A 20,829-nucleotide genomic window follows, 5' to 3' on the forward strand; every position below is an offset into this window, starting at 1 on the left:
TCCCCTCCCCTCCTGTCCCCTCCCCCCCGTCCCCTCCCCTCCTGTCCCCTCCCCCACGTTGTCCCCGTGTCCCCCCCTGTGCTTTCCCCCCTCCCATCCCCCCCATTGTCCCCCCTGTGTCCCCACCCCCCCCTCCCCAACCCCTCGTGGTCGATTTTTGGGGTCCCCACCTTGACCCCGAACCCCACCTTGACCCCATAACCCCAATGAGAGGGGGAGGAGCTGCCCCAACATCTCCCCAACCTCTTGAGATTGATTTTGGGGTCCCACCTTGACCCCAAACCCCACCCCAGGAAGGAGAGAAGCTGCCCCAACCTCTCCTGAGTCCCTCACGATCGATTTTGGGGTCCCACCTTGACCCCAAACCCCATCCCCGAACATGAGGATCTCCCCCAACATCTCCCCAGCCCCTCATAATGAATTTTGGGGTCCCACCTTGACCCCAAACCCCATCTCTGAACATGAGGATCTGCCCCAACATCTCCCCAACCCCTCATGATGAATTTTGGGCTCCCACCTTGTCCCCAAACCCCCTCCCCAGGACATGAGGATCTCCCCCAACTTCTCCCCAACCCATTTGTGATGAATTCTGGGGTCCCACCTTGACCCCAAACCCCACCTTGACCCCATAACCCCAATGAGAGGGGGAGGATCTGCCCCAACATCTCCCCAACCCCTCATGACCAATTCTGGGCTCCCACCTTGCCCCCAAACCCCTCCCCAGTACATGAGGACCTCCCCCAACCTCTCCCCACCCCATTTGTGATGGATTTCGGTTGTCCCACCCTGAGTCCCCCCACCGCCCCGACCCCAAACTGGAGGTGGATTCTGGAGCCCCACCTGAGCCCGGCCGCGCCCCCAGGAAGGCGAGGAGCTGGTGCAGGCCAAGCCGGAGCTGAGCGGGGCGGTGCGGCGGCAGCTGGAGGAGCTCAGGAGATGCTGGCAGGAGCTGGAGAGCAGCAGCCAGGCGCGGAGCCGGCGCTTGGCCGAGGCGGCGGCCGCCGAGCGCCTGGCGCGGAGCTTCGCCGACGTGGAGGCGCGGCTGGGCCGGCTCGAGGAGCAGCTGGAGAGCGTCGGGGGCACCGGCACCGCCGACCTGCGCAGCGTCAGCCGGCAGCTGAACCGGCTGCAGGTGCGCGGGGACACCGAGGGGTGGGGGACAGCAGGGGTTGGGGGGACACCAGGGGTTGAGGGGACATTGGGTGTTGGGGGGACAGCAGGGGTTGGGGGGACACCAGGGGTTGGGGGGACATCAGGGGTTGGGGGACAGCAGGGGTTGGGGGGACACCAGGAGTTGGGGGGACACCAGGGGTTGGGGGGACACCAGGGGTTGGGGGACAGCAGGGGATGGGCGACAGCAGGGGATGGGGGGACATTGGGGGTTGGTGGGACAGCAGGGGATGGGGGGGACATTGGGTGTTGGGGGGATACCAGGGGTTGGGGGTACATTGGGGGTTGGGGGTACATTGGGGGTTGGGGGGACATTGGGGGTTGGGGGGACACCGGGGTTTGAGGGACACCAAGGGTTGGGGGACACCAGGGGTTGAGGGACAGCAGGGGATGGGGGACAGCAGGGGTTGAGGGGACACCAGGGGTTGAGGGACAGCAGGGGCTGGGGGGATATTGGGGGTTGGGGGGACACCAGGGGTTGGGGTGGACACCACGTTATGAGGGACACCAGGTTATGGTGGACACCAGATTATGAGGGACACCAGGTTATGGTGGACACCAGATTGTGGTGGAGACCACATTATGGGGGGTGCCACCAGGTTATGATGGACACCAAATGATGGAGGGTGACACCCGGTTATGGTGGACACCAAATGATGGCGGGTGGCACCAGGTTATGGTGGACACCAGATTGTGGTAGACGCCAGATTGTGGTGGGCACCCCATCATGAGGGACACCAAATGGTGGGGGGTAACACCCAGACACCAAATGATGGGGGGTGGCACCAGGTTATGGTGGACACCACGTTATGGGGGTCGCCACCAGGTTATGGTGGACACCAAATGATGGCGGGTGCCACCAGGTTATGGTGGACACCACGTTATGGGGGTCGCCACCAGGTTATGGTGGCGACCAAATGATGGGGGTGCCACCAGGTTATGGTGGACACCACGTTGTGGGGGTCGCCACCAGGTTATGGTGCCCACCAAATTACGGGGCCACCAGATCGTGGGGCCAGGACATTTTTTTGGGAGGAAGGCTCCACCCTGGGTGCTGTAGGTCCCACCCCGGCCATGGCGGCCACCCTGCCACCCCTCGTGTCCCGCAGACGATGGAGTCGCAGGTGGAGGAGTGGTACAAGGAGGTGGGCGAGCTGCAGGCGCAGGCGGCGGCGCTGCCGGCGCAGGCGGCCGGGCGCGAGGCGGTGGGCGAGCGGCAGAGCGCGGTGGGGACGCGCATCGTGCGCCTCATCGAGCCCCTCAAGGAGCGCCGCAGGATCCTGCTGGCCTCCAAGGAGGTCCATCAGGTCAGCCATGAGCTGGAGGACGAGGTGGTGAGTATCGGGGTGAGGTGGAGGTGGAGATGGAGGTGGAGGTGAACGGGGTAGAGATGGAGATGGGATGGAGATGATGGGATGGAGATGATGGGATGGAGATGGAGATGAGATGGAGATGATGGAGATGGGATGGAGATGATGGGATGGAGATGATGGAGATGGGATGGAGATGATGGAGATGATGGAGATGGGATGGAGATGATGGAGATGGGATGGAGATGATGGGATGGAGATGATGGAGATGGAGATGATGGAGATGGGATGGAGATGATGGGATGGAGATGATGGAGATGGGATGGAGATGATGGAGATGGGATGGAGATGAGATGGAGATGGAGATGATGGAGATGATGGAGATGGAGATGGAGTTTTAGGTGAATGGGGTGGAGATGGAAATGGAGATGGGATGGAGATGGAGATGAGATGGAGATGGGATGGAGATGGGATGGAGATGTTGGAGATGGGATGGAGATGATGGAGATGGGATGGAGATGATGAGATGGAGATGATGGAGATGGGATGGAGATAGGGATGATGGAGATGGGATGGAGATGAGATGGAGATGGAGATAGGATTGAAGATGGAGAAGAAGATTGGATGGAGATGGGATGGAGTTTGCAATGAATGGGGCGGAGATGGAGATGGGATGAAGATGAAGATGGATGGGGATGGAGATGGGATGGAGATGATGAGATGGAGATGATGGAGATGGGATGGAGATGAGATGAAGATGGGGACGGGACAGAGGTGAACACAGAGATGGGGATGGGGTGGGATGGGGGACAGCCATGACACTGAGCTCCACCCCTGTCCCAGATGTGGGTCCAGGACCGCCTGCCCTTGGCCATGCTCAAGGACCACGGCACCAACCTCCAGACCGTCCAGCAGTTCATCAAGAAGAACCAGGTCAGCACCCGCGCCGCGGCTGGGGTCATGGTGGGACCCCAAAATTCACCTCGAGGTGCTGGGGAGATGCTGGGGCAGCTCCTCACCTTCTGGGGAGGGGTTTGGGCTAAGATGGGACCCCGAAATTCACCACCAGGGGTTGGGGAGATGCTGGGGCAGCTCCTGTTGGGGTTATGGGGGCAAGGGGGGGGTTTGGGGGCAGGGTGGGACCCCAGAATTCACCACCAGGGGTTGGGGAGATGTTGGGGCAGCTCCTCACCTTCTGGGGAGGGGTTTGGGGACAAGGTGGGACCCCAAAATTCACCGCCAGGGGTTTGGGGGCAAGGTGGGACCCCAAAATTCACCATGGGGAGATGCTGGAGCCACTCCTCACCTGCTGGGGAGGGGTTTGGGGGCAAGGTGGGACCTTGCACCACCCAGGTCACCCCACCCTGAGGCCACCCACCCCACCCCGCCCGCCTGCAGAACCTGCGCCGGGAGATCCAGGTGCACCGGCCCCGCGTGGACGAGGTGCTGGAGCGCGCGGCCGCCGTGGCGTCCATCAAGAGCCCCGAGGCCGAGGGCGTACGGGGCCTCCTGGAGCGGCTGGGGACGCTCTGGGCCGAGCTGCAGGAGCAGACGGAGCGCCGGCAGCAGGCCCTGGACGCCACCTACCAGCTGGAGCAGTACTACTTCGACGTGGCCGAGGTGGAGTCGTGGCTGGGCGAGCAGGAGCTGCTCCTGATGAACGAGGAGAAGGGAAAGGTGGGGTTCGGGATGGAGGAGGTTGGTGGTTGGGTGAAATGGATGGGTTGGGTTGGGTTGGGTTGAGTTGGGTTGGGTTGGGATGAGTTGGGTTGGGTTGGGTTGGGTTGAGTTGGGTTGGGTTGGGTTGGGCTTGGTCGGGTTGGGTTGGTCGGGTTGGGTTGGGTTGGGTTGGGCTTGGTCGGGTTGAATTGGGTTGGGTTGGTTTGATTGGGTGAGTTTGATGGGTTGGGTGGGTTGGGTTGGGTGGGTTGGGTTGGTACAATGGGGTGAATTGGGTGGTTGGGTTGGGTGAGGTCAGGTTGGGTTGGTTGGGTTGTGTTTCATCATTGGGTTGGTTTAATAGGGTGGTTGGGTTGGGTGAGGTTGGCTTGGATGGTTGGGTTGGGTTGGTTTGGTTTGGGTGCTTTCTTGAGTTGGTGGGCTCAGTTTGGTTCAGTTGGGCGCATCGGGTGGTGGAGTTGGTTTGGGTGGTTGAGTTGGTGGCCTTGGTTTAGGTTGGTTTGGGTTGGTTTGGGTTGGTTTGGGTTGGTTTGGGTTGGTTTGGGTTGGTTTGGTTCAGTTGGGCGCATCGCGTGCTGGAGTTGGTTTGGGTGGTTGAGTTGGTGGCCTTGGTTTGGGTTGGTTTGGGTTGGTTTGGGTTGGTTTGGGTGCTTTGTTGGTTTGGTTCAGTTGGGTGCATCGCGTGCCGGAGTTGGTTTGGGTGGTTGAGTTGGTGGCCTTGGTTTGGGTTGGTTTAGGTTGGTTTGGGTTGGTTTGGGTTGGTTTGGGTTGGTTTGGGTTGGCTTGGTTCAGTTGGGCGCATCGGGTGGTGGAGTTGGTTTGGGTGGTTGAGTTGGTGGCCTTGGTTTAGGTTGGTTTGGGTTGGTTTGGGTTGGTTTGGGTTGGTTTGGGTTGGTTTAGGTTGGTTTGGGTGCTTTGTTGGTTTGGTTGAGTTGGGCGCATCGCGTGCTGGAGTTGGTTTGGGTGGTTGAGTTGGTGGCCTTGGTTTGGGTTGGTTTGGGTTGGTTTGGGTTGGTTTGGGTGCTTTGTTGGTTTGGTTCAGTTGGGCGCATCGCGTGCTGGAGTTGGTTTGGGTGGTTGAGTTGGTGGCCTTGGTTTAGGTTGGTTTGGGTTGGTTTGGGTTGGTTTGGGTTGGTTTGGTTCAGTTGGGCGCATCGCGTGCTGGAGTTGGTTTGGGTGGTTGAGTTGGTGGCCTTGGTTTGGGTTGGTTTGGGTTGGTTTGGGTTGGTTTGGGTTGGTTTGGGTTGGTTTGGGTTGGTTTGGTTCAGTTGGGCGCATCGCGTGCTGGAGTTGCTTGCACTGCTCGAGTTGGGCTGCCTCACCTCAAGCGCTGCTGCCGACCCTCAAGCCCCCACCCCGCCGCCCCACGCAGGACGAGCAGAGCACCCTCCAGCTCCTCAAGAAGCACCTCCTCACCGAGCAAACCATCGAGAACTACGAGGAGACCATCGCCCAGCTCTCCCGGCAGTGCCGCGCCCTCCTGGAGCTCGGCCACCCACAGAGGTCCGCCCACCCCCCCGGCCACCCCCGGCCACCCCCCGGGCACCCCGGGCACCCCCCGGGCACCCACCGGGGCTGACGGCGCCGTGGTGTCCTTGCCCAGCGAACAGGTCAGCAGGCGGCAGTCGCAGGTTGACCGGCTGTACGTGTCTCTGAAGGACCTGGTGGAGGAGCGCAAGGTCAAGCTGGAGCAGCAGTACTGGCTCTACCAGCTCAACCGCGAGGTGGACGAGCTGGAGCACTGGATCGCCGAGAAGGAGGTGGTGGCCGGCTCGCCCGAGCTGGGGCAGGACTTCGAGCACGTCACGGTGAGCACGGGAGGGTGGCGGACGTGGTCAGGGCTGGGCTGGGGTGGCTTTGGTGCCGTGGTGGAGAAGTTGGTGGGGGTTGTTGGGGAGGCTGTGGCTCGCGGTGCTGTCGTGAGGGGTCTGGGGAACTTTCCTGAGCTCTGGCTGGGGTCCTGGCACCATCCTGGTGGTCCTGGCACCATCCTGGTGGTCCTGGCAGATTCCTGGTGGTCCTGGCACCATCCTGGTCCTGGAATCATCCCCTCCATCCCCTGGCTGAGGGTCCTGGCACCATCCCTGCCCCATCCTGGTGGTCCTGGCACCATCCTGGTGGTCCTGGCACCATTTTGGTCCTGGCCATCCCCTCCATCCCCTGGCTGGTGGTCCTGGCACCATCCCTGCTCCATCCTGGTGGTCCTGGCACCATCCTGGTGGTCCTGGCCATCTCCTCTGTCCCCTGGTGGTCTTGACACCTTCCTGGTGGTCCTGGCACCATCCCTGCTCCATCCTGGTGGTCCTGGCACCATCCTGGTGGTCCTGGAACCATCCCCTCCATCCCCTGGCTGGGGGTCCTGGCACCATCCCCGCCCCACCCTGGTGGTCCTGGCAGATTCCTGGTGGTCCTGGCACCATTTTGGTCCTGGCACCATCCTCTCCATCCCCTGGCTGAGGGTCCTGGCACCATCCCCATCCCACCCTGGTGGTCCTGGCAGATTCCTGGTGGTCCTGGCACCATTTTGGTCCTGGAACCATCCCCTCCATCCCCTGGCTGGGGGTCCTGGCACCATCCCCGCCCCACCCTGGTGGTCCTGGCACCATCCTGGTGGTCCTGGCAGATTCCTGGTGGTCCTGGAACCATCCCCTCCATCCCCTGGCTGGGGGTCCTGGCACCATCCCCGCCCCACCCTGGTAGTCCCAAGCCCTGCCCGCCCCTGACCCCTGCCCCGCACGCATCCCGGGCCCCCTCAGCTGCTGCAGGAGAAGTTCCTGGAGTTCGCCAGCGAGACGGGCAGCGTGGGCCAGGAGCGCATCGCCGCCGTCAACCAGATGGTGGACGAGCTCATCGACTACGGCCACACGGACGCCGCCACCATCGCCGAGTGGAAGGACGGCGTCAACGAGGCCTGGGCCGACCTCCTGGAGCTGATGGAGACCCGCGCCCAGATGCTGGCGGCGTCCCACGAGCTGCACAAGTTCTTCAACGACTGCAAGGAGGTCCTGGGGCAGATCGAGGAGAAGCGGCAGCGGCTGCCGGAGCTGGCGGCGCGCGAGGGCCGGAGCTCGGCCGGCGCCCTGCAGAGGGCCCTGGGCGCCTTCGAGCACGACGTGGAGGTGCTGGTGACGCAGGTGCGGCAGCTGCAGGAGGGCGCGGCGCAGCTGAGGACGCTCTACGCCGGGGACAACGCCGAGGCCATCGCCGGGCGCGAGCAGGAGGTGCTGCGGGCCTGGAAGGAGCTGCTGGCGGCGTGCGAGGAGTGCCGGCTGCACGTGGCCAGCGTGGCCGACAAGATCCGGTTCGTGGGCACCGCCAGGGACCTGCTGGCCTGGATGGACGGCGTGCTCCACCAGATGGGCGCCGGGGAGAAGCCCAGGTAGGGCTGGTGGGCGAGGAGGGATGGTCCTTCACGAGGTTCTGGGTCTTGGTGCCTCTGAGGGGCCATGTCCACCATGGACTCAAAGATCGTGTCCTGGTGTCTGGTGGTGCAACCATCCCACGCCCTGGTCCATCTGAGGGACCCAAGGATCAAGTCCTGTCCCATCATGGACCAAGCACCACGTCCTGGTCCATCCCAAGGTCCCATGTCCTGTTCCACCATGGACTCAAAGATCCGTGTCCTGGTGTCTGGTGGTGCAACCATCCCACGCCCTGGTCCATCTGAGGGACCCAAGGATCAAGTTCTGTCCCATCATGGACCCAAGGACCACGTCCTGGTCCATCCCAAGGTCCTGGTCCATCTGAGGGTCCATGTCCTGGCCCATCATGGAACCAAAGATGTTCTGGTGTCTCGTGGTGCAACCATCCCACGTCCTGGTGCATCCCAAGGTCCTGGGTCTTGGTCCATCTGAGGGTCCATGTCCTGTTCCACCATGGGCCCAAGGACCATCTCCTGTCCCACCATGGACCCAAGCACCATGTCCTGGTCCATCCCAAGGTCTTGTGTCATGGTCCATCTGAGGATCTGGGTCCTGGCCCACCATGGACCCAAGGACCATGTCCTGGCCCACCATGGACCCAAGGATCATCTCCTGTCCCATCATGGACCCAAGCACCATGTCCTGGTCCATCCCAAGGTCCCATGTTCTGGTCCATCTGAGGATCTGGGTCCTGTCCCACCATGGACCCAAGGATCATGTCCTGGCCCACCATGGACCCAAGGACCATGTCCTGGCCCACCATGGGCCTAACGACCATGTCCGGGCCCACCATGGACCCAAGGATCATGTCCTGGTCCATCCCAAGGTCCTGTGTCCTGGTCCATCTGAGGGTCCATGTCCTGTCCCACTGTGGACCCAAGAACCCCATCCTGGTCCATCAGGAGGACCCCCCCACCCTTCCCCAATGTCCCCTCCCAGCCATCAAGAACCCCCCTCCATCCCCACCTTGTCCCTACCCCGCCCCAGGGACGTGTCCTCGGTGGAGCTGCTGATGAACGACCACCAAAGCCTCAAGACCGAGATGGAGGCGCGGGCCAAGAACGTGGCCACCTGCCTGGAGCTGGGCAAGACCCTCATCCTCAGCAAGAGCCCCGCGGCCGACGAGGTGCCCGCCCGGGGGGGTGGACGATGCGGGGAGGGGGCGTGGCGGAACTTCTGGGGTGTCCCGACCCACGTGTCCCCTCCCTGCAGATCAAATCCCACATGGAGAAGCTCCTGGCGAAGAAGAAGGAGATGACGGAGAAGTGGGACAAGCACTGGGAGTGGCTGCAGCAGAGTGAGCGCCACCCCCGGGGATACCAGGGGGTCATCGGTGGCGGCGGCTGGGGGGACATCAGAAGGTTTTTGGGGGGTGTTGAGTGTTGGGGGGACATCAGGTGTTGGGGTGGGCATTGGGTTGTGGAGGGACACCAGTTTATGGGGGTCACCAAGTTTTGGGTGGTCATCAGGCGTTGGGTAGACACTGGGTGTTGGGGGGACATCAGGTGTTGGGGTGGACTTTGGGTCGTGGGAATCAATTTATGGGGGACACCAGGTGATGGGGGACATGAAATTATGGGGAACACCAAATTACGAGGAACATCAAATTATGAGGAACATGAAATTACGGGGAACACCAAATTATGTGGAACACAAAATTATGAGGAACATCAAATTGCAGGGATCACCAAATTATGAAGAACACCAAATTATGAGGAATATGAAATTACGGGGATCACCAAATTATGGGGAACACCAAATTATGAGTAACATTAAATTATGAGGAACATGAAATTATGAAGAACATCAAATTATGAGGAACGTGAAATTACGGGGATCACCAAATTATGGGGAACACCAAATTACGAAGAACATAAAATTATGAGGAACACCAAATTATGAAGAACGCGAAATTACGGGGAACACCAAATTAAATTACGGGGATCACCAAATTATGAAGAACACGAAATTACAGGGAACATCAAATTAAATTGTGGGGAACACCAAATTATGAGGAACATGAAATTACGGGGATCACCAAATTATGAAGAACACCAAATTATGGGGAACACAAAATCATGAGGAACATGAAATTACAGGGAGCACCAAATTATGGGGAGCACCAAATTACAAAGAACATAAAATTATGAGGAACACCAAATTATGAAGAACACGAAATTACGGGGAACACCAAATTAAATTGTGGGGAGCACCAAATTATGAGGAACATGAAATTACGGGGATCACCAAATTACGGGGAGCACCAAATTATGGAGAACATCAAATTATGAGGAGCATGAAATTATGGGGATCACCAAATTACGAGGAACCACAAACTATGGGGAACACCAAATTACGGGGAACACCAAACTACGAGGAACACCAGCCATGACGGGTGACACCAAACGCTGAGGGCCAGCAGATGATGGGTGGCGCCGGCCCCCCGGCGGCCCCGCGGCGGTGACGGGCGGCCCCGGCTGTGCCGGCAGTGCGCGAGGTGCACCAGTTCGCGCAGGAGGCCGTGGTGGCCGACGCGTGGCTGACGGCCCAGGAGCCGCTGCTGAAGAGCCAGGAGCTGGGCAGCAGCGTGGACGAGGTGGAGCAGCTGATCCGGCGGCACGAGGCCTTCCGGAAGGCGGCGGCTGCCTGGGAGGAGAGGTTCAGCTCCCTGCGGCGCCTCACCACGGTACGGCCGCCACGGGGACGGGGGCGGCTGTGGGGTCTGCAGAAACATCTCCTCATCTGACCTTGGTCTTCATCCTGTTCCCATCTCTGCCGCCGTTTCCATCGCCTGGCTTTGTCCTCTTCATTTCCGTCTCCATCTTCATCTCTGTCCCATCCCCAACTCCATCCCTGTCCCCATCTCACCTCCATCATCTCCATTGACATCATTTCTATCTCCCATCTCCATCATCTCCATCTGCATCCCATCTCCATCCCATCTCATCACATCTCCATCTCCATCTCCATCATCTCCATCCCCATCATCTCCATCTCCATCATCTCCATCTCCATCTCCATCTCCATCTCCATCATCTCCATCCCATCTCCATCCCATCTTATCACATCTCCATCTCCATCATCTCCATCATCTCCATCATCTCCATCATCTCTTTCTCTATCTCCATCTCATCTCATTTCCATTTTCATCATTTCCATCTCCATCCCATCTCCATCCCATCTGTCATCTCAATTGCCATCTCCCTCTCCGTCTCATCCCAATCTCTATCTCCATCTCCATCATCTCCATAATTTCCTTCTCATCCCCCTCCTCATCTCCATCTCAACTCCACCTTCATCTTCATAATCTCCATCATCTCCATCTCCATCTCCATCATCTCCATCTCCATCTCCTCCATCTCATCTCCATCTCCATCATCTCCATTTCCATCTCCATCATCTCATCTCCTCTCCATCTCCATCATCTCCATCTCATCCCTATCTCCATCTCCATTATCTCCATCTCCATCATCTCCATCATCTCCATCATCCCCATCCCCATCTCCATCCCCATCATCTCCATCTGCATCATCCCCATCTCCATCATCTCCATCCCCATCCCCACCATCCCCACCCCACGGCGCAGATCGAGAAGCTCAAGGCCGAGCAGAACAAGCAGCCGCCGACGCCGCTCCTGACCCGCAAATTCCTGGGGGAGCCTCCTGGCGCCGCCGACCCTCGGCGGCCGGAGCCGCGCGTCGCCTACGTCCGGCACGAGCTGCGGCCGGAGCGCCTCCAGCCCAAGCTGGACCGCGTCCAGCCGCCGGCCACCGACGGGACGCCCGCCGAGCCGCCCCCGGCCGCCGTCACCGCTGTGGCCGCTGTCACCGCCGTCACCGCCGCGGCCGCCGAGCCCCCGGCAGCCACCAAGGCCGAGGAGCCCGGCGAGGCGCGGCCGGAGCGGCGCCGGGAGCGCCGGGAGCGCCGGCTGGAGCGGCAGGAGTCCAGCGAGCCGGAGCCGCCGCGGCATGACGGGAAGGGCGGCGGGTGAGCCGGGGGACGCCGCGGGGACGCCGCGGGGACATCGGGGAGGGGACGGGGCTGAGGTGATGCCACCCTGGTCTCCAAATGTTCTCCAGCAGCAAAGCCACGCTGGCCGACATCGTGGAGCAGCTGCAGGAGAAGGAGGCGGGTGGCCCCGTGCCGGCTTCGGTGAGTCCTTGGTGGCACCTTGGCGACGCTTTGGTGGCCCCAAGGATTCCTCTTCGTGTACCTTTGGGTTCGCCTTGGTGTTCCCTCCATGTCCCCCTGGAGATCCCTCACTGTCCCCTCAATGTCCCCCTGGAGATCCCCTATTGTCCCCTCATTGTCCCCTCCATGTCCCCCTGGATGTCCCCTCAGTGTCCCCTCAATGTCCCACTGGAGATCCCCTATTGTCCCCTCATTGTCCCCTCCACGTCCCCCTGGATGTCCCCTCAGTGTCCCCTCAATGTCCCCCTGGATGTCCCCTTGAATGTCCCCTCCATGTTCACTGCAGATCTCCCAGTGTCCCCTCAATGTCCCCTCAGTGTCCCACTGGAGATCCCCCATTGTCCCCTCCATCTCCCCTTGGGAGATCTCCCATTGTCCCCTCATTGTCCCCTGAATGTCCCCCTGGATCTCCCTCACTGTCCCCTCACCGTCCCCTCACTGTCCCCTGCCATCCCCTCACTGTCCCCTGCCATCCCCTCACTGTCCCCTCACTGTCCCCTCACTGTCCCTCACTGTCCCCTGCCATCCCCTCACTGTCCCCTGCTGTCCCCAGCCCCGTGACCGTGACTCCCCCGCCCGTCTCCCCGCCGGCCCCGAGGCCCTCCCGGAGAGGACGCCTCGTCCGGAGCGTCCCCGCGCGCGGGACCGGCCCAAGCCGCGGCGCCGGCCGCGCCCCCGGGACTTGGCGCAGGGCCCGGGGGAGCCGCGGCGCTCGCGGTCGGCGCCGGCGCAGGGCAGCGCGCCGCCGCCGCCGCCGCCGCCCGCCCACACCGTGACGCACGAGGGGTTCCTGCTGCGCAAGCACGAGCTCGACGGCGCCGGCAAGAAGGCGTCCAACAGGTCCAGGGGGGAGCCGTGGCCATCGGGGTGCTCCAAGGGGGTGGGGGTCAACAAGAGTTGGGGGTTCTTCAAATGTTGGGGTTCATCAAGAGCTGGGGGTTCTCCAAATGTTGGGGTTCATCAATGGAAGGGGTTCATCAAGAGTTGGTGGTTCTCCAAATGTTGGGGTTCATCAGGGGTTGGGGTTCATCAAGAGTTGAGGGTTCTCCAACGGTTGGGGTTCATCAAGAGCTGGGGGTTCTCCAAATGTTGGGGTTCATCAAGAGCTGGGGGTTCTCCAAGGGTTTGGGGTTCATCAAGAGTTGGGGGTTCTTCAGATGTTGGGGTTCATCATTGGAAGGGGTTCATCAAGGGTTGAGGTTCGCCAAGGGTTGGGGTTCATCAAGAGCTGGGGTTTCTCCAAATGTTGGGGTTCTCCAAGGGTTGGGGCTCATCAAGAGTTGGGGGTTCTCCAAGGGTTTGGGGTTCATCAATGGTCCACCAGAATTTGGGGTTCAACAAGAGTTGGGGGTTCTCCAAGAGCTGAGGGTTCTCCAAGGGTTGGGGGTCATCAATGGAAGGGGTTCATCAAGCGTTGAGGATTCTCCAAGGGTTGGGGTTCATCAAGAGCTGGGGGTTCGGTTGGGGGTCATCAATGGAAGGGGTTCATCAAGAGTTGAGGGTTCTCCAAGGGTTGGGGCCCATCAATGGTCCACCAGAATTTGGGGTTCAACAAGAGTTGGAGGTTCTCCAAGGGCTGGGGTTCATCAAGAGCTGGGGCTTCTCCAAGGGTTGGGGTCCATCAATGGAAGGGGTTCACCAAGGTTTGGGACCTTCTCCAAGGGTTGGGGTTCATCAAGAGCTGGGGGTTTGGTTGGGGTTCATCAATGGAAGGGGTTCAACAAGAGTTGAGGATTCTCCAAGGGTTGGGGTTCTCCAAGTGTTGGGGTTCACCAAGGTTTGGGCCTTCTCCAAGGGTTGGAGTTCACCAAGGGTTGGGGATCCATCAGTGATGGGGTCCACCAAGGGTTGGGGTGTCCATCAGTGGAGAGGACCCACCTGAATTTGGGGGTTCACCAAGGGTTTGGGGTTCACCAAGGGTTGGGGTGTCCATCAATGGAGAGGACCCACCAGAATTTGGGGGTTCACCAAGGGTTTGGGGTTCACCAAGGGTTGGGGTGTCCATCAGTGGAGAGGACCCACCAGAATTTGGGGGTTCACCAAGGGTTTGGGGTTCACCAAGGGTTGGGGATCCATCAGTGATGGGGTTCACCAAGGGTTGGGGTGTCCATCAGTGGAGAGGACCCACCAGAATTTGGGGTTCCACCCCCGTCTTTGGGGGTCCGTCAATGACGGGGATTGACCAGTGACAGCTCACCAAAGACAGGAACCTCCCTCGACCAAAACCCGGCGTTCCCCCAAAACTCCTTTCTCCCCAAACCGTGGTGGTCACCACCCCGTGTCCCACCATGAGCAGGTCCTGGGTCAACCTCTACTGCGTCCTGGCCAAGGGCGACCTGGGCTTCTACAAGGACGCCAAGGGCCCCGCGACCGGGGCCACGCACGCCGGGGAGCCCCTGCTGAGCCTGCACCGCGCCGCCGGCGAGGTGGCCAGCGACTACAAGAAGAAGAAGAACGTCTTCAAGCTCAAGTGGGTCCTGGGGCTGCTCGGTTTTGGGGTCTCCGATGGCACTTGTGGGGTCTCCGATGGCACTTTTGGGGTTTCTGATGGCACTTTTGGGGTTTCTGATGTCATTTTGGGGTCTTCTGTTGATTTGGGTGGCCCTGATGTCATTTTGGGTTCTCTGATGTCATTTTGGGGTCTCCGATGTCACTTTTGGGGTCTCTGATGTCACTTTTGGGGTCTCCTGTTGATTTGGGTGGCCCTGATGTCACTTTGGGGTTTCTGATGTCACTTTTGGGGTCTCTGATGTCATTTTGGGGTCTCTGATGGCACTTTTGGAGTCTCTGATGTCATTTTGGGGCCTCCTGTTGATTTGGGTGGCCCTGATGTCATTTTGGGTTCTCTGATGGCACTTTTGGGGTCTCCTGTTGATTTGGGTGGCCCTGATGTCATTTTGGGGTCTCCCGTGTCACTTTTAGTGGCCCTAATGTCATTTTGGGGCCTCCTGTTGATTTGGGTGGTTCTGATGGCACTTTTGGGTTCTCTGATGTCATTTTGGGGCCTCCTGTTGATTTTGGTGGCCCTGATGTCATTTTGGGGTCTCCTGTTGATTTGGGTGGCCCTGATGTCATTTTGGGGTCTCCCATGTTACTTTTGCTGGCCCTGGCGTCATTTTGGGGTTTCTGGTGTCATTTTGGGGTCTCCTGTTGATTTGGGTGGTTCTGATGGCACTTTTGGGGTCTCTGATGTCATTTTGGGGTCTCCGATGTCACTTTTGGGGTCTCTGATGTCACTTTGGGGTCTCCTGTTGGCTTGGGGTGGTTCTGATGTCATTTTGGGTGCCCGCTGGCACTGTTGGGGTGTCTGACACCACTTTTGGGGTCTCCTGTTGACTTTGGTGGCTCTGGCGCCCCCAAGTCCAGGGGGACACGGTGACAATGTCCCTGTCTCGTAGGACCGGCGATGGGAGCGAGTTCCTGCTGCAGGCCAAGGACGAGGTGGGGCTTTGGGGGGGTCCTTGAGGGCTTTGGGGGGGTCCTTGAGGGCTTTGGGGGGGTCCTTGAGCGCTTTGGGGGGTCCTTGAGGGCTTTGGGGGGGTCTGGTGGTGCTTTTGGGAGTCTCATGGTGATTTTGGTGGGTCCCCAACCCCATTTTCATTGTCCCTGACCCCATTTTCGATGTCTTTAACCCCATTTTTGTTGTCCCTGATGCCATTTTTAGGGTGTCTGACCCCATTTTCCGTTGTCCCCCACCCCATTTCCGGTGCCCCCGACCCCGTTTCCGTTGCCCCCGGCCCCGTTTCGGGGGTCCCTGAGCCCATTTCCGTTGCCCCCCGGCCCCGTTTTGGGGGTCCCTAACCCCATTTCCGGTGCCCCGACCCCATTTCCGGTGCCCCCCACCCCGTTTCGGGGGTCCCTAACCCCGTTTCCGGTGCCCCCGACCCCATTTCCATTGTCCCCGACCCCGTTTCCGTTGCCCCCAACCCATTTCCGGTGCCCCCGACCCCGTTTCGGGGGTCCCTGAGCCCGTTTCCGGTGCCCCCGACCCCGTTTCCGGTGCCCCCCACCCCGTTTTGGGGGTCCCTGACCCCATTTCCGGTTCCCCCGGCCCATTTTCCGTTGCCCCCGGCCCCGTTTTGGGGGTCCCTGAGCCCGTTTCCGGTGCCCCCCACCCCATTTCCGGTGCCCCCACCCCATTTCCGGTGCCCCCACCCCATTTCCGGTGCCCCCCACCCCGTTTCCGGTGCCCCCCACCCCGTTTCCGTTGCCCCCGGCCCCGTTTCGGGGGTCCCTGAGCCCGTTTCCGTTGCCCCCGACCCCGTTTCCGGTGCCCCTGACCCTATTTCCGGTGCCCCCACCCCGTTTCCGTTGCCCCCGACCCCATTTCCGGTGCCCCTGGCCCCGTTTCGGGGGTCCCTGAGCCCGTTTCCGGTGCCCCCCCACCCCATTTCCGGTGCCCCCACCCCATTTCCGGTGCCCCCACCCCATTTCCGGTGCCCCCTGACCCTATTTCCGGTGCCCCCACCCCGTTTCCGGTGCCCCCGGCCCCGTTTCGGGGTCCCTGACCCCGTTTTTCCGTTGCCCCGCAGGAGGACATGCAGGGCTGGCTGCGGGCGCTGGCCGCCAGCGCTCAGGAGCACGCCGAGCTGGCCCGCTGGCAGCAGGGCCTCCTCACCACCTCCTCCACCGACGAGGGGCTCCCCCGGCGCGACCCCGACCGGCCCCGGCGGAAATGAACCCCCCCGAGCCCCCACTTTGGGCTCTCGGCCCCACAAAAATCCCAAACTTTGGGGTCCCGGCCCCCCCAAAAAACCTGAATTTTGGGGTCCCACCTCCTCCACCACGAGCCCCGATTTTGGGGTCCAGGTCTCCCCAAACTCTAATTTGGGGGTCCCAGCATCCCCTGAACCTTGGTTTTGTGGTCCTGGCCACTCCCAAAACCTTCATTTTGGGGTCCTGGTCCCCCCGAAATCCGAGTTTGGGGTTCTGGCCACCCCAAAATCTGAGTTTGGAGTCCTGGCCTGCCCAAAACCTCCATTTTGGGGTCCTGGCTCCCCCAAAACCCAAATTTTGGGGCCCCGGCCCCCCCTTCCCCCCAGCACAAGCCATAGAAAGCCGGGGGGGCCCCAGCGCCGCTGTTGTACAAATGTAATAAAGCACCCGCTGCACCCCAAAACTGGCCTGGGGGATTCTGGGGGGTCCTGGGGGGTTTAGGGGAGATCAGGAGGGGTTTGGGGCTTCTTGGGGGGGAGTTGGGATGTCCTGGGGGGGTTTGGGGAGTCCTGAGGGAGTTTGGGGCATCCTTGGGGGGATTTTGGATGTTCTGGGGGGATTTTGGGGAGTCCTGGGGGGACCTGGGGACATTCTTGGGGGGATTTTGAGATGTCCTGGGGGATTTGGGGAGTCCGAGGGGAGTTTGGGGCATCCTGGGGGGATTTGGGGAGTCCGGGGGGAGTTTGGGGCATCCTGGGTGGGTTTTGAGGTGTCCTGGGGGATTTGGGGAGTCCTGGGAGGGCTTCGGGTCATCCTGGGGGGGAGCTGGGATGTCCTGGGGGGAATTTTGGGGAGTTCTTCGGGGTTTGGGGGAGTCCTGGGGGGTATTGGGGGTTCCGTCCCTTTCTGTGAGGAGGGAGTGAAGAGCAGGAGGTGGGGAAAGAGGAGGAGGAGGGAGGGAAAGGGGAGGGAGGGAAGAGGAGGAGTGGGAGGAGGGATGGAAGAGGAGGAGGAGGAGAGGGGATGGAAGAGGAGGAGCGGGAGGAAGAGGAAGAGGAAGAGGAAGAGGAAGAGGAAGAGGAAGAGGAAGAGGAAGTGCAATGGCGGATCAAGGCTGAGCTGAGGGAACCACGCGGTCTCGATCCCTGCCTGAATTCGCAGCCCCCACCTGTGGGATCATCGCCCCCCCCCCCATGGCTCCGGTGAGCGGGGAGGGGGAGCCCGGCCCGGATATCCCGGGGGGTCCCTGGGTTGGGTTTTTGGGGGGATGTTTGGAGAATGAAGAAGTCCAAGGCTGAGCGGAAAAGGCCCCTCGGGGGGACATCGGGGGGTGGCGGTGGCGGCTGCCGGCAGAGGCAGCCTGGAGGAGCAGAGCCCTGTGTCCCCCAGGAGGCCAAAGTGGGGAGCCAGAGAGGGGGGAGCGCCGCCATTGGCGGGAGCCTCCAGAGCCTGGAGAGGGGCAGGGGGGACTCCTTGGAGCCGCTGCAGCCCAGAGCAGAGAATGAGGGGAGAAGGGAGCCCGGGAGCCCAAACAGCCCCGGCATCCCGAAATGGGGAGAGCCAAGAGGGGGGAGCTTTTGGCATTGCTGGCACTGCCAGCAGCCTGGGCAGGGGGGGCACCCAGGAGAAGGGGGACCCCCAATCCAAGCGTGACCCCAGCAGCTGGGAACAGGGGGGAACCCCTGAACACCAGAGGGGAGGGACCAGGGACGGGGAAACTCCTGGGAGGCTTTTTCAGGGCTGAATCTTGGTGTTTGGGAGGGTTTTCTGGAGCCCAGGTGGCCGGTGACTTGTAGAGATGGACTCGGGCAGAGGGACCTTCAAACTCAACGCGCTCATCCCTTGTTTTCCCCAAACCAGGATTTCCCATTGCCAACACCTGGCAGCCTGTGAGGAAGAGGAAGATGCCCCGGGACACTGAGGCAGGTGAGGAGGAAGTCAGTGCCCCTTTCCCCTCTGTGCTGCTCCATCTCCCAGCCCAGCACGGCCCTGGGGGGATCTCGTTGCCCTTGCCTGTGGCACGGAGGCAAATCCCATGCTGTCCTTGTCCTTCCTCGCCCAGAGCAGGAGCTGAGCATGGAGAGCAGGGAGGACAAATGCCCACGGCAGAACCTGGTGGCAGAGGCCGTTTTGAGCGGCTCCACGGCGCAGGAAGCCAACGGGGAGGAAAAGGCCCAGGGATGCAGCACGAGGAGGGGCTGCGAAAGCAGATGGCGGGGATGTGAGGGGGAAAGAGCCAGCCTGGGCCGGGAAGGCGGCCGGAGATGGAGCCAGAGCTCGGAGCTGGTGCTCCATGAGCAGCTCCATGATGGGGAGAAGCCCCACACGTGCGTGGAGTGTGGGAAGAGCTTCAGGTGGAGCTCCAGCCTGGTCCTGCACCAGGTGATCCACACCGGGGAACGGCCCTACGAGTGTGGGCAGTGTGGGATGAGCTTCAGACGGCGCTCGCACCTGGTCAGGCACCAGGCGATCCACACCGGGGAGAGGCCCTACAAGTGTGGGGAGTGTGGGAAGAGCTTCAGCAGGAGCTCCAGCCTGATCGAGCACCGGAGGACCCACACTGGGGAGAAGCCCTACGAGTGTGGGGAGTGTGGAAGGAGGTTCAGCCACAATTCTGCCCTGATCGTGCACCTAAAGATCCACACTGGGGAGAGGCCCTACGAGTGTTCCGAGTGCGGGAAGGGCTTTAAGACCAGCTCCTATCTCCTCCTGCACTATCGGATTCACACGGAGGAGAGGCCCTTCCAATGCCCCGAGTGCGGGAAGGGTTCAGGGACAACTCCACCCTGGTCCAGCATCAACACATCCACTCCACGGAGAGACCCCACGAGTGTGGGGAGTGTGGGAAGAGCTTCAGAAGGAGCTCCCACCTGCTCAGCCACCAGATGATCCACAATGGGGAGAGGCCCTACGAGTGTGGGGAGTGTGGGAAGAGCTTCAGCCGCAGCTCCAGCCTGATCCAGCACCAGAACATCCACACCGGGGAGAGACCCTACAAGTGTGGGCAGTGCGGGAAGAGCTTCAGCCACCATTCCACCCTGGTCAGGCACCACATGATCCACACTGGGGAGAGGCCCTACGAGTGTTCCGTGTGTGGGAAGGGCTTTACCAGCAGCTCCCATCTCCTCCTGCACTATCGGATCCACACAGAGGAGAGGCCCTTCCAATGCCCCGAGTGTGGCAAGGGATTCATGCAGAACTCCCACCTCATCATCCACCGGCGCATCCACACCGGGGAGAGGCCCTACGAGTGTCCCCAGTGTGGGAAGAGCTTCTCCTGCAGCTCTCACTTGACCCAACACCAACGGAGGCAGCACTAAGGGAAGCCCTGCGAGTGCCCCGAGTGCGGGAAGAGCTTCGTGCGCTGCTCCAGCTCCATCCCCCGCTGGAGGAGGCACTTTGGGCACAGCCCTGGTGAGCCACAGTCCCTGTGATCCTTGTTAGGAACACACGTGGCTTATTTTCCTTTTGTTTTCACGTTAATGCTTCTCTCTTCTCCATCTCTTTGCACTCCAAAACCCAAGAGGGATGGATCTGTCACCTCAAACAATCCTAATTCCACTGAAAACAGCTCAATATTACCCCAAAAGAGCTCATCCCCACCTCAGAAAACCTCAATTCCACGCCAAACCCACTCGATTCCAGAGCCACCAGGCTTAGATGGGTTTGGGAGGAGACAGGCACGAGTGTGATCCCTTTTTGGAGAGGTGGGATGGGGATTGTGTGGGGCTGGGTGTGTGGGATGTATTTGATAGCAAATAAATCTCTCAGACTTACTGATTTCTTTCCCGTTCACGTTCAGTCCCTTGCAGTTCTGTTTGTTTCCCCTTTTTCCTCTCCTGCCTCTCTTTTCCCTGCTCTGTTTCTCTCTCTGTTTCTCCCTTGACCCAGGCACCACCAGAGACCCCTTCCCTGTATTTATTTGCCTCAGGGACCACCAAATCCCCTCCTTTGATTCATTGCCCCAGTGACCACCAAAGAGCCTCCCCTGATTTAATTGACCCCTCCCCTAATTTAATTGATCCCTCCCCCGATTTAATTGACCCCTGCCCTGATTTAATTGCCCCCCTCTGTCCCCACAGACCCTCCCCTGATTTTTTTATTTATAATTTTATTTCCCAATTATTGTTTTAATTCCCAGTCCCAGGAGCTGAAGTCCTGAAGGCTGGCAGGGAAACGTCTCTGGAGGATTTGGCTCCATTTCCCTACAGCATCTTTTCCTGGCTGGGAGCTGGAATTCCAGACTTTTGGAATGGGTGCAGGGCAATAAGGACCCGGATCAAATAGGGACTGGGATTAAATATGGGCTGGGATCAAATACGGACCGGGACCATCCCGACAGGCACCGGAACCGCGCGAACCGAGGCGGCCCCGCCCCTCCCGGTCCCGCCCGGTCCCGC

The 20,829-nt window shown here is 60.5% G+C and overlaps 1 protein-coding gene and 1 pseudogene across 2 annotated transcripts in view; both read left to right on the forward strand.

Annotated features, from left to right (window-relative positions):
* The window catches only part of SPTBN4 (spectrin beta, non-erythrocytic 4), a 39,338-nt gene extending 22,446 nt beyond the window's left edge, over window positions 1-16,892 (forward strand). The window contains exons 20-35 of one of the 2 annotated variants that reach the window (XM_036406016.2): window positions 863-1,132; window positions 2,280-2,504; window positions 3,324-3,413; window positions 3,879-4,157; window positions 5,533-5,663; window positions 5,764-5,968; window positions 6,917-7,539; window positions 8,570-8,708; window positions 8,795-8,879; window positions 10,072-10,268; window positions 11,169-11,569; window positions 11,662-11,734; window positions 12,327-12,613; window positions 14,070-14,243; window positions 15,172-15,214; window positions 16,306-16,892. In XM_036406016.2, coding sequence (XP_036261909.1) covers window positions 863-1,132; window positions 2,280-2,504; window positions 3,324-3,413; window positions 3,879-4,157; window positions 5,533-5,663; window positions 5,764-5,968; window positions 6,917-7,539; window positions 8,570-8,708; window positions 8,795-8,879; window positions 10,072-10,268; window positions 11,169-11,569; window positions 11,662-11,734; window positions 12,327-12,613; window positions 14,070-14,243; window positions 15,172-15,214; window positions 16,306-16,452 — 3,369 coding nt within the window. In that variant the 3' untranslated portion in view covers window positions 16,453-16,892. The remainder of the gene's footprint in view (window positions 1-862; window positions 1,133-2,279; window positions 2,505-3,323; window positions 3,414-3,878; window positions 4,158-5,532; window positions 5,664-5,763; window positions 5,969-6,916; window positions 7,540-8,569; window positions 8,709-8,794; window positions 8,880-10,071; window positions 10,269-11,168; window positions 11,570-11,661; window positions 11,735-12,326; window positions 12,614-14,069; window positions 14,244-15,171; window positions 15,215-16,305) is intronic. The other variant, XM_036406017.2, reaches the window with a different exon arrangement.
* Window positions 16,893-17,574: 682 nt separating this feature from the next.
* LOC118701405 (zinc finger protein 23-like) lies at window positions 17,575-20,205 on the forward strand (annotated as a pseudogene).
* The last annotated feature ends 624 nt before the right edge of the window (window positions 20,206-20,829 follow it).

The sequence above is a fragment of the Molothrus ater genome, unplaced genomic scaffold (genome assembly GCF_012460135.2).
Source record: "Molothrus ater isolate BHLD 08-10-18 breed brown headed cowbird unplaced genomic scaffold, BPBGC_Mater_1.1 matUn_MA307, whole genome shotgun sequence".
Classification (NCBI taxonomy): Eukaryota; Metazoa; Chordata; class Aves; order Passeriformes; family Icteridae; genus Molothrus; species Molothrus ater.